This window comes from Dipodomys ordii, unplaced genomic scaffold (genome assembly GCF_000151885.1).
Source record: "Dipodomys ordii isolate 6190 unplaced genomic scaffold, Dord_2.0 Scaffold19, whole genome shotgun sequence".
Taxonomy (NCBI): Eukaryota; Metazoa; Chordata; class Mammalia; order Rodentia; family Heteromyidae; genus Dipodomys; species Dipodomys ordii.
Window position 1 is genome coordinate 306,804 of NW_012267235.1, and position 12,562 is coordinate 319,365.

The 12,562-nt window shown below is 43.6% G+C and overlaps 2 protein-coding genes across 3 annotated transcripts in view; both read right to left on the minus strand.

Moving 5' to 3' along the window:
* Slfn14 (schlafen family member 14) overlaps positions 1-3,938 on the minus strand; it is a 15,960-nt gene extending 12,022 nt beyond the window's left edge. The window contains exon 1 of the mRNA XM_013013064.1: positions 3,881-3,938. Coding sequence (XP_012868518.1) covers positions 3,881-3,938 — 58 coding nt within the window. The remainder of the gene's footprint in view (positions 1-3,880) is intronic.
* A 4,443-nt stretch (positions 3,939-8,381) lies between these two features.
* Positions 8,382-12,258, minus strand: Pex12 (peroxisomal biogenesis factor 12). 2 transcript variants are annotated; one of them, XM_013013227.1, is made up of 3 exons: positions 11,588-12,258; positions 10,701-11,254; positions 8,382-9,405 (listed from the first exon to the last, which is right to left on the minus strand). In XM_013013227.1, the coding sequence occupies exons 1-3, from the start codon at positions 11,711-11,713 to the stop codon at positions 9,006-9,008; spliced, it is 1,080 nt and encodes a 359-aa protein (XP_012868681.1). In that variant the 5' UTR covers positions 11,714-12,258; the 3' UTR covers positions 8,382-9,005. The 2 variants fall into 2 exon arrangements, with proteins under 2 accessions (XP_012868681.1, XP_012868680.1); XM_013013226.1 differs by having other exon boundaries at positions 8,382-9,408.
* Positions 12,259-12,562: the final 304 nt, after the last annotated feature.

Below are 12,562 nucleotides of genomic sequence, written 5' to 3' on the forward strand. Positions count from 1 at the left end.
AAAAAAAAAAAAAAAAAGACTGTAGAAGCCAGGCGCTGGTGGCTCACACCTGTAATCCTAGTTACTCAGGAGATCTGAGGATCACAGTTCAAAGCCAGCCTGGGCAGGAAAGTCCATGAGACTTACATCTCCAAATGACTACCAGAAAACCAAAAGTAGCGCTGAGGCTCAAGTGGTAGAGAGCTAGCCTTGAGTTGAAGAATGCAGGGACAGTGCCCAAGCCCAGAGTTCAAGCCCCACGACTGACCAAAAGAAAAAAAAGACTGTAGTAGATTGTGTTATATTAAAAACACACACACACACACATTAATCTGGACATGGTGGCACTTGCTTATAATTCTAACTCAAGAGGCTGAGGCACAAGGAAAAAGTCAGAAGGTAGCCTAAGCTACCTAGTGAAAAGCTATCACAAAAAAATAAACAACCAACAAATGACCATGTAATTGCTTGAACAACTCCAGTAACTAGTGATGCATTGTAATTTCAAAGTGTTCCATTGTATTTTCTTCCTTACTTTCAGCTGCAATTCGTCTCTCTGCAACTTTTACCAATGGGACCTATAACACAAATCTAATTAACTTTGAACTTGCTAGGCCTATGACCTCATAACTCCCAAGTCTTCTCGATGTTACATAGATACTGATAACCATGAATGTATGTTTTCTGAGATTCTAGATCCGGTTGAATAGCCTTTCTACCCTTCCAGAATTTCCCAATCATTTACCTTTATATTTTTCTCATTAGCTACCTTTGTACTGTCCTTGGTGAACTCAAGACTATAAACTGAACCTAAAATGAGATCGATGAGATTTAGGGGAAAAAGTTCTCTTACCTGATGCTCTTGGAGTTTTCTCTTGCTGCTTCAGTTTCACATCTGGCACTGGTCTCAATGTTTGCCTTCTGTCAAGGCCCCTGTTGCCTTGTGATATCGGCCTGGGAGGAGCAGGAACTCTGCCAGACTCCTCCAGTCTTCATAACATGGACTCACTGAGGAAGGCTGATAAGGACTCAAGAAGTGTGTATGTCAGGGCCTGACCTCAGGGAGTGAATCAGGGTTTCATAATGGGAAAACTCAACGGTCTCCAAATGAGCAGTCAAAAATTGAAGCCCCTAAGACAATGATGATCTGTTCCACACATCCTAGAAGTACCTTCTGCCCTGGTTAATTTTGTTAGCAAAACTCTACTAACTACATTCATTTTAAGTTAGGCTATGCTGTACATATTCATTGCAAGAAACATTAACTTATTTTCCACCTTTCATATTGTTTATTCGATGTAATGTTTATTCTTCTCTTACTCTTTGATAGACATAAGATCTAGTGTAGTAAAATGCATAGAAATAAGTTGGTGGTCACTGAGTTGAGGATGATAGGCAAATTTTGATTTAAGTTTGTGTGTGTGTGTGTGTGTGTGCATGCACACGCGTGCACACACATGCACTAGTATTGTGGTTGAACTCAGGGCCTGGTTACTTTCCTTAGCTTTCTCACTCAAGGTTGGTATTCGACCACTTGAGTCACAGCTCCACTTCTGGCTTTTTGGTGGTTAATTGAAGAGAGGAGACTCCTAGACTTTTCTGTCCAGGCTGATTTTGAACTGAGAGCTTCAGATCTCAGCCTCCTGAGTAGCTGGGGTTACAGCAGGTAGGGGGTTACAGGTATGTACCAACAGTGCTGGGCTCAGAACCCTTACTTTATTTGTGTTCATTTCCACTTCTTAATAGTCATAAGCACTGCCTATGTGCTCACCAGACACAAAGTATCAGATACCTGCTAAAAGGGCTGGCTTGGTCCTTGATCTCTTGACCCACAAGTGTTTCCATTTCAACCTTAATTATTTCATAGAAATGACTGGATATGTGTAGTTAGATAACATAGTTACCAATAGCAACAGCCTGGGTTCCACCATGCCATTACTGGGCTCCGGTAAGTTCCCTTACATCCATTCTTTCCTCTATTTGGGAATATGTAGGGTGTTCAGATGCTGCCCTTACATTCTAGCTGGGAGACCTTGGTTAAACTAACCTAAACGTCACAATCTTTCTTATAATAGTGCCTTCTCCACAGAATATTTTTAAGGATAAAATGAGATGCTATACATAGTGAATAGCATAGAATTCCAGCCTTTTCTTCATTAATCCATGATTGAATAATCAAGCACCTTCCAAAACCAGTACAGTGCCTCTGGCAACCCAAAATAGTGCATTTAGTGATTGCTTCTTTTGGGTCAAATATGCACTTTTCTTTTCTTATATAATCCTCTCAATGCCTGAAAGACAGGCATTTTTTTACTACCTTATAAATGAAAGAATTGATCAGAAAGTAAAGCTCAGGGTTACCTATTAGCAAAGCTGGGATTTGAACATTGGGTTATCTGAATCCAAAGCTCGTCTCATTCTGCCACACAGCTGACAGCTGGAAGGAGATACATGCCTATTACCCTCTCTAGAGGGAAAAGATATAAATAACTCCTAACAGTTCAATATCTACCAGTAACATTGCCTGAGCACTCTGATTACTAGGCATTATTTTCATTCATCTTTAACAACTTTGTTAGCTGATATAATTATCTTATTAAAAAAAAATAAAAGCTACTGCCACTGGGTGTTGCTGGTGGCTCATGCCTGTAATTCCATCTAACTGAGGAAGCTGAGATCTGAGGATCAAGAGTCAAAACCAGCTCAGGCAGAAAAGTTGGTGAGACTCTTATCTCCAATTAATCACACGAAAGCCAGACCAGGAGCTAAGGCTAGCCTTAAGTGGAAAAAGACAAGGGAAGGAAGCCCCTGAGTTCAAGCCTCAGGACCTGAACAAAAAAACAAACAAACAAATAAAGAAAAAAAACAGATAAGGACAGGCACTCAACTCAAGCCTATAATCCTAGCTTCTCAGAAGGCTGAGGTAAGAGGATCCAGATTCAAAGCCAGCCCAGGAAGGAAAGTCTGTGAGACTCTTGTCTCCAATTAACTGCCAAAAAGCTGGGAGTAGCACTATGGCTCAAGTGGTCAGGGACTGACTAGCTTGAGCAAAAAAAACTAAGGGACAGCTCTCTAGTGCTGAATGCAAGCCCCAGTAATCAAACAAAAATAAATAAAATAAAGTATACATGCCTGAACTCCAACCCCTGAGAATATCTGATTGGACAGATCTGGGTTGAACCCCAGGCATTCTGGAGTTTTGAATTTATTTATTTATTTTGGTTGGTTGTTGGGTTTGAACTCTGGGCTGGGCACTGTCCCTCAGCTCTTCAGCTCAAGGCTAGCACTCTACTACTTGAGCCACAGCTCAACGTCCGATTTTCTGGTGGTTTATTGGAGTTAAGAGTCTCATGGACTTTCCTGCCTGGGCTGGCTTTGAACTGTGATTCTCAGATCTCAGCCTCCTGAGTACCCAGGATTACAGGCGTGAGCCACAGGCGCCCGGCCCGTTTTTGATGTTTGATTTTATACTGGAGAACATCTGTGTTGTTAACACCACGGATTGTTGCCAACTCAGAATCTTGAGAAGCTCCTCAAGAACTCTATTACTCTAGCTAAATTAGTAAATTCTCCTTAAAGCTCAGCTAATTCAAACACCGAAATTATTCCTTCTCCACATTCTTAAATCTTCTTATCCTTCAGGACCTAGCCACCTTTCTCAGAGTCTTTCCCACTTGCCTTCCCACTTCTTTGGCAGTTAGCCATGCTTCCCACCCCCAAACCCCCCCACCCCCACCAGGGTGTCACTTTCTTATTTAGGAAATGTTCAAGAGGTTGACCATCCAATGAATTACCCCTGGACAGGAAGGGACACTTCCATCAGTGAGTCCACCCCAATCCCTTGCCCCTCAAGCAGAATCCAGAATAAGTGCAATAAATACTGTGGGTTTAATTAACCCACACTTCTTCCGGCAATCGCAGGTCACAAACACACTCACAGACACAGTCAAAATCACCATGCTTAACAGCTGTCCCGAGGACAGGGAATTTTAAGGAGTGAAAAAGAAAACAAAAGAAAAGAAAAAGAACCAAGAGTACTAATAAGCAAATAGTGTCTCTCTAACTGGAGACCAAGATGCAAAGAAGCGAGGGAGGAACCAATTCTCTAGCTCCACCCCTAATGTCCGCTTCGGCCTCCGATTGGCTCCAGTTCAAGCCAACGCCGCCTTACTGCCGCTCACGTGACTACACAGCCGCAAACGGGATTGGCTGTTCTGGCGCGCACCGCGCAGGACTGTGGGCTGCGGGTCCGGCGGCCAGACGCCGAGAGGTCGTGGGCAGCAGTTCGTGCGTGGTCGGCGGACCTGAAGACTTGGCCATCGTCCTCCGCTGTGGCCAAGATCGAAAAGAGTTCAGGGCTTGGTAACTTTGTAGAGTTCGGAAAGCGGGTAGTGCTCTCCCTTTCTCACTGGGTGCTTGGCCTGACCTCTGACCCTGGCCCTAACTCCTTTTTCCCGCGCGACGACAACTTCAGCCATTGATGAAGGTGGTGGGGTTTGAACCTTGTCTTTTAAGTTTAATTTGGGGATCTCTGCCCCCTCCCACTTCCCTGGAGAGGCGAATTACTGGGCGCCAGGAGAGCGAGGATGGGGCCGGGAACTTTGGAGATACTTGGTTCGTGGTCACGTGACACCACCGGTGTGGCAGGTTGGAGGTAAGCTAGCTTTATAAATTGTGCTGATGTTCTTTATCGTGGAATTTAGGGCTTATTAGGGAGGGTCGCCCATTGACTGAATCAATTGTCATTGACTAAATTAAAGCGGGCCTTATTGGACTATAGACATGTAAAGCAGTCCTGGATCTGTAGGAACTTTAGATGATGGAGATCCAGTGACCTGGTGACTAATTGGCATCAGTTGCGGAGTGTGATGGAAGAAAGTGCTGTGGAAGTCAGAGGAGGAGATGATTGAGTGAGTTAAGAATACTTAATTTTTTTTTAAAGGTGAACATTCAGTTCAAGTAGTAGAGCACTAGCCTTGCGCAAAAAAAGCTCAGGGACAGCGCCTAGGCCCTGAATTCAAGCCCCACTATGGACACGCCCTTCCCCACAAAAGAAGATGAAGAAGAAAAGATGGTATTCAATTTCTGAAAGTCTAATTTAGAGATTCTCTCCATGGAAATGAGTGTGGGGAAGCGCTCCAGGTATTCAGAGACAGAATGAGTGTACCTGATGTAGCTTGCAGATACTGAACTCAAATTAGGATTATATACAAATTAGACTGTACACAAAAAGTAGCCTTTTCGAGGGTCACCAACTGGAGGGGTAAGATTGAAGTACAGTAAGGGTTTTTAGTAAGCAAGAGAAGGACTTTCTAGATGGAAGGCACATCCCTAAAGACTTAGGAGTAGTCTGGATTGGATAGATTGTAAGGTATATGTTAGAATTATGGTATTAAGGATGTTGGGTGACATTTGTTTTAATTCTTTGTTTGCTTGTTTTGGTGTTGGGTATTGAACCTAGAGCTTCATTCCTGGGTCAGTTTTGAAACATCTTAAATGCTAAGCAGATCGGATTTAATTTCCTGGCCTGTTGGGAGCAATTGAACACTCAAGTGATGGCATAATCCTCCTCAGTAATTTAAGGTCAGCATAGGTATACATTGGATTGGAGGGAAACAGCAGACACACTGAGTCCCTATTGTAGTGCCAGTAGCAGAATTATAATTCAAATTTTATATTAAGTGAACTAGTTTTTGTAATTTAGTAGGAAATATTTTCTAAAGCTGCTGTTTTAGATCTAGGCTGTAAATCCCTACCAAACATCCCTGTTATTCTGCTTGGATGACACCAAACTGGATTTGAATCACAAATGCTTCTCTACTCTAATGGGCTGCAGAAACCAACAAAAAAACTCCCCCAAACAAAACTTGTCCAAGTTGCAATTTTGTAGTTAAGAGATACTTAAAGCAGAGTGGGAGAGAAAATACTTACTGAAAACTTATGGTTGACACATCTAAAAAGGATGCTTTTATTTTCTTGTTTAGGTAGGCCCAAGTTTTGTTGCCTGAGAAAATAGGGCATCAGGCTGCTCTTGGCTGATGTAGGGAGGTGAAATGCATGAGGCAATGATGAGTGAAGTATAGTCTGACCTGGTATTGCCATTGCTTGAGTGTTGGCTTTGACCAGGGCATGATCCCTTAATCTTCTCTCTGAGCTCATTCTGGTTGTGGTCCCCCCCCCCCCCAATAGGTGAGTCCTAGCTTATTTGAATACTGCCTTCTTAAGTGTAAGTGGTTTTTTGAATTACTGATACTTTGTTTCCCTCCTTAGGTTGAAGTGAAAAATCTGGTTTGAAATCTTCATGGAGGACTACAGCATTTCAATCCTGAATCTGATTCACTCCCTTTATTGACTTATTACTGTATTAAAAAATAATGTAATTGGGACTGGGAAGGTGGCTTAGTGGTAGAGTGCTTGCCTTGCATGCATGAGCCCTGAGCTCGATTCCTCAGCAGCACATAAACAGAAAAAGCTTGAAGTGTACTGTGGCTCAAGTGGTAGAGCTCTAGCCTTGAGCTGAAGAGCTGAGGGATAGCACCCAGGCTCTAGGCCCCATGACCGACCAAAAAAAAAATGTAATTAACTATGGTATTTTTGTGGTATATCCTTTGAATTTTTTGAAACCTTTGAGTTTTTATAAGAATTTGTAAAATATAGCCACTATGTTTTTATTTTATGTTTAAAATTGATGTAATGGATAATTCATTTTAGAATTTAACTGTATCATATATATGCTTTGAATTGCCAAATGAGTTACATTATTAGAAAAATTCTTCGCATAGCAAAGACAAATTATTTTCACCCGTCCTCTATTAAAATTGATTTGGGTATTTTGAGACTAGTTCACTATTTCAATGCTGGCCTTGAAATTTTGATTCTCTTACCTTTGAATGCATCACTGCACCCTGCTAATAACCCTCCCACCCTCCTTTCCTTTTTGGAATACTGAAGCACTGGAGTTTGAACTCAGAGTTTAATGAATGCTAGGCAGATGCTCTGTGGATGAGCCACTCCTTCAACCCTGGTTGCTCTTGCAATAGGGTCTCAGTTCTTGCTTAGGTACACACCTAAACCACAATTTGCCTATTTTAAGTTTCCCATCATAGCTGGAATATCAGGTCCTGGCCTTTTGAAGACTTCCTTGTCCAGGGTCTCCTAGAACGCAGTCTCTTCCCACATAGCTGAGGTGACCAGTGTCCCACCATGCCCAGCCAGCTATTGGTTGAAAAGGGGGTCTTTTCTGCCTGGGCTGTCCTTGAACCATGACTCTCCCAGTTTTAGCTTCCCAAGTAACTAAAATGAAAAGTATAATCCATTGGCACCTAGCTGATGACTTTTTTTTAAATCAAACCTGTATTTATCAACCTGCTGATCTTGTGGCATGAATTTTCCTGTTCAGGCAATTTCAGTTTCTTTCTTTCTTTTGTTCATACCTTCCTTCCCTTCCCATCCCTGCCCTCCCTCCCTTCCTTCTTTATTTCCTTCCTTTCTCCCAATAGCAATAGAAATCAGTTGCACATGCCAGATTAGAGTTGTGTTTTTACAGAGGCTCCTGAATCTCAGGTAAGCCTTAAACTCAACCTCCTATCTCAGTTAAGTGGCATGTACCAGCTGGGTGCCGGTGTAATCTTACCTGCTCAGGAGGCTGAGATCTGAGGATTGCAGTTCAAAGCCAGCCCAGACAGGAAAGTCCATGAGACTCTTGTCTCCAATTAAGCCAGAAATGGAGCTGTGACTCAAATAGTAGAGCACTAGCCTTGAGCACAAAAACTCAGGGACAGCACCTAGGCCCTGAGTTTAAGCTTATTCAGAAATAAATAAAGGCATGTACCCCCTCCCATACTAGGCCTGTTTCTGTAGTTTTTCTGGTACAAAGTATTCCACACAAAGTTATAGTCTTGCTGTTAAAGCAGAGTATTTTTGTTCTGATGATTTTGAAATCCTTAATATAAAAACCTCAAAAAGTCAAAGGTGATCTGAATAAAAAATTTATTTTAAACACTTTAAGTAATAGGTTTTCACATAATCATGATAGCATGGAACAGTTGTCAGAAACATTTATTCAAACAACTCGTTTCCTAAGAACTTTAGTAATAATGAGGATAGTTACTGTCAGCTGAGCAAGATCTTCAATGGAAAGCAGAAAGACTTTATTAAAAGGTCTCATTCAAGCCGGGTGCCAGTGGCTCACGCCTGTAATCCTAGCTACTCAGGAGGCTGAGATCTGAGGATCATGGTTCAAAGCCAGCCCAGGCAGTCCGTGAGACTCTTTATCTCCAATAAAAACCAATAGAAAGCCAGAAGTGGCACTGTGGCTCAAGCGGTAGAGTGCTCACCTTGAGTTAAAGAGCGCAGGGACAGTGCCCAAGCCCAGAGTTCAAGCCCCACAACTGACCAAAAAAAGAAAAAGGTCTCATTCATTAAGAGTTCATTAGATAAGCATCTCATGTCATCTTTTCATTGTTAGCTTTACTTTCACGTTGAAAATTTTAAAGTACTGCCTATGTAAACATTCAATGTAAAGGAATCTTCAAATGCTAATAAACTGTAGATATCATTCACAAGAATATGGAAGGAATTTTTTTCTAAAGTGTTCTTACTATTTTTGTAATGAGCATGTCCATGTTTCATATTATTTTGGAAGTAATAAAACCTCCACCTCCTAGGCAGAGATGTTTTCTAAAGAGAAGACCTGCTTCCCCTAGCCACCCATTTTATAAAGTCCAACCTGAGGTTTTCCAGAGAGCTTCTCTATCTCTTGTTCCTCTTTAATCAACCGGTAGATGGCCCTCACATTCCCTACAACCTTGAGGCTTCAACTTTAACTGGGTTCACTGTAAGTTGGGGGTCTAGAGAGCAGGCTAAAAGGTTAGGATCAAGTGGGCATATCCTTTGAAAGGAATCCATGTAGTTGTTTAAAATTAATTGTAAACTGGGTAAGGTATCAATGTTGTGTACCATACTGAAAAACAGCCCTGTAGCTTTATAGTACAATACTTGAGCTGTGAGATAATTTGCTAATCTTTTCAGTTCTCAGGGGAATACAGCTTAATTAGATGCTGTACTTCTGTTGGATAACCTGTGATGGGACAAGCTTGGTGACTCCTCACATAGGTAAACACACAGCGATAACAAAACACATAGCCAGAAGTGGCAAGAACAGTATCATTCACCCGGGTTTTACGACACAGTGGGCACACAGTCTTCATTTTGGGTAACAGTGGGGAATCAGAATTGTAGTCGAGGTGTACAGGTGGTGGTGGAGTAGGCAGGGCAGTCAATGATTTGATGGTTTCTTGGTTTTCTGAAGAGTACCACCAGTCAAGAAACTGCAGGAAGAACACACCCACAGAAAGCCCAGTGGAAAGGGAGAAGGCAACACCTCCCACAGCTTTTTTCAGAGCTGACTTTATTTTCTCACGAACACTGCTGGGGGAAAACAAGGGAACAAAGTCAAATTTCACTTGGATATAATTACACAAAAACTTGTAAATGTAGTTTTGCACTTTTCATCAGAGTCACTGACTTGGGGATTGAAGAGCTGCTATATTAAGATCTTTTCCTTAATCTATTCTAAATGATTCCCTGCTTTGTTTTGTGTGCCAGTACTACTGCTTGAACTTAAGGGCTTGGGCACTGTCCCGGAGCTTTTTTGCTCTAGGATAGCACTCTACCATAGGAGTCATAGCTCCATTCTGGCTTTTTGATGGTTCAATGGAGATAAGTCACAGGAACTTTGCTACCCAGGCTGGCTTGGAACTGCAATCCTTAGATCTCAGCCTCATGAACAGCTAGAATTACAGGCATGAGCCATGGGCACCCGACTTAATGGTTCCCTCTTTTAATTCAGCATTTTATGTGTTGAGGATCTAACCTTCATTTGTTTGTGAAGATCTCACTACATAGCCTGGCTGGCCTCAAACTTGTGATCTTTCTCTGTCTCCACCTCTCTAGTGCTGAGATGACAAGTATATGCCATCATGCCTAGCTCTCAGCTTCATGTTTTGTTTTTCTAAGAACTTCAGCTGGTTGTACAAAGGGGTTACAATTTATAACATGTCCATCTAAGTGCTCAGTGCTAAGTTTCATTTAGAACTGTATTAACCTGCCTTGAATGACAGCTTTCTATCTCCTACCTGCCGAACTCTGTCTAAGGTACTTAGCTGTAAAGGCTTATTTTTCTCAACTGTTAGAGGTACTGCATTTACTTCACTGAGTTGTGACAAAGCTTGAGATACTGAATATACAGAAAACATCCAGCACAGGGCCTGGCACATACCAAGTCTTCACTAAAGTGTGCATCATCCGAGAAAGGTTTTCTGTGTGTTTTGTTGTTGTTTGGTTTAATTTTTTGTCAGTCATGGGACTTAAACTCTGGGCCTGAACGCTGTCCCTCAGCTCTTCAGCTCAAGGCTAGTGTTCTATCACTTCCCTCAGCTCAAGGCTAGTGTTCTATCACTTGAGCCACTATGCCACTTCCGGTTTTCTGAATAGTTTACTGGAGATAAGAGTCTCACAGACTTTCCTGCCTGGGATGGCTTTGAAGCGTGATCCTTAGATCTCAGCCTCCTGAGTAGCTAGGATTATAGGCGTGAGCCACCAGTGCCCAGCTACTATGGTTTTATTAAATAATTCTGGGTAGACAAAGGGAGGAAAACTTCCGAAGATTAGGATAAGACCTTAGAATTTGTTAAAGTTGTTTTAAAGACATTAGGCCTTACCTCTTGGCTGGTTGCTGCATCATGTAGGCCTCAACCAATCTGCGTTCCATGGCTTGAATGTCCTGAACTGTTAGTCGGCCTAGCCGAACTCCAGCCAGTCTCAGCAGAGGAGAGTGATGCTGAGCTTTTCCTAGGATGTAGCTAAGTTGCTGTACAAGAAACCAGCCTTCCCAAGCCATGTTAACAAATGGGTAGGCTGCTAGGAAGGCTCTGTAAAATCGTTTCCAGTGGGAAGAGGGGGGATGAATAGAATATTCATCCTCTTCTCTCAGGCTAGACACCAGCTTCTCCAGCTTCACTTTGAGATAGGGAAGAAGAACCAGGAACACAACTGACTTCCAAAGCTGCTTCTTTGGTAGACCAGCACTGGCTAATCTCTGAGACTTGTGAGAGTCCTCCATTACAATCCGCTTTAAGCCATAAAAATTTTCAGAAAAAGAGGCACTGGTTTTAGACAGATAATGCTGCTGGAGCAGAAGATCTAGCAGAGTAAAGATTTCGTCAAACCACCTCCAAAAGAAGCCATAGTGTGCAGGATTTGATTCTGCCAAAACCTAAAGAAGTCACATGAAATAAAAAAAAAAAATCAACAGAAGTTCATTCTATTACACAACTACTGTACTTCATTTTGCGTTTCCTTTTTGCTATTGCAATTCAATGCATTTGGGGCTTAAGTCACTTCTTTTGGGATCTACCCTGACCTCCCTGAAGAGGCTAGGTATTCGGTACAGGGCTCTACACAGATGGGGCTGAATATGCACTCGGATTAAGCCCTGGTTTATGAAGTGTGTGAAAATAGTTATTCCAGTCCTGGGCTACCAAGTAAATTACTTGGTTCGGTTTTCACCCAATCCTCCCTGGAATCTCTCAGGAAATTTATACCTTACCTTGACCACATGCTGTAGAGCAGGTCTCACAGCTGTCATTAGACTGTCCTGCGCTACCACCTCAAAGATGGATGGCTGATGATCCGCCACAGAAGCAGTCGTAACATGAGCCCCATGTTCAGCCATCGTATCTCCTGTGTATACTATTATTTCACTTTCTCCACAAACGCTCTACTGACCATGAATTTTTTTTTTAATCGAACGGGTGCTGAATCTTATGACTCTTTCTGCATGACACCTCAAACTCCAAACTCTCAAGTGAAATTTAACTGGGGAGGGGGGTGGGACGGGGCACCTCTTCTGGGAGAAGTCTCCCAGTGGAGTCCCGGAGGAAGTTAGCTCCGCGCGGGTGAAGGGGCACGTGAGAGGGGTGACTTGTCCAGCGCGGCAGCTGGCAGGGCACAGCGTGACTCGGGGAGGGGGAGGGAGATCAGGCAGGTCCTCTCCACCTGCAGGCCTGGAGCTACGAACCAATGACCCTCACTTCGTGGGGTGGGGGGGGCTGGAGAGCCAGCCGGATCTCAGCGAGCAGAGGTGCCAGTGCAGGTCGGGAACGCTAGGTCTGGCTCCGGCTGTGGGCTAGAAAGTTCCCCCGCCCGCGCCCGTCCTTGCTTGTTGACCCCTGGCGAGGAGAAGGTGGGGGGTGGGGGGGAGAAGAACTCGCGACGCCACGTTTGAAGGGAGGGCTCAGCTTTATGACCGAAGCTTCGACCGGAAGTAGAAGCCCCGGGGGACCTGGAGGACGGCTGGCGGAAGAGAGGCTCTCTAGCCCGCCGGTGAGGCCTTAAAACCGGAACTAGAAAACTCTATGGTCAACAAACGGACTTCCGCTTCCGCCCCGCGTACCGTTGCAGAGCGCCTCAGGCTGGTGCGTGCGGTTGTCACCTCCGTGCGACTGGCGGTCCTACGAGCAGCCGGGGGTCCAGGGCCGTGGCGGGGGACGGCGTGCTACCCACCTCCAGCGAGGGTCTAAGG

What these genes read in the sequence shown, in the direction of transcription:
- Pex12 (XM_013013226.1), bottom strand. Translation starts at nt 11,713, where the DNA reads ATGGCTGAACATGGGGCTCATGTTACGACTGCTTCTGTGGCGGATCAT. An exon ending in CTCTACAGCATGTGGTCAAG is followed by an intron (nt 11,255 to 11,587) that starts GTAAGGTATAAA and finishes TGACTTCTTTAG; the next exon opens with GTTTTGGCAGAATCAAATCC. An exon ending in ATGCAGCAACCAGCCAAGAG is followed by an intron (nt 9,409 to 10,700) that starts GTAAGGCCTAAT and finishes GTTTTCCCCCAG; the next exon opens with CAGTGTTCGTGAGAAAATAA.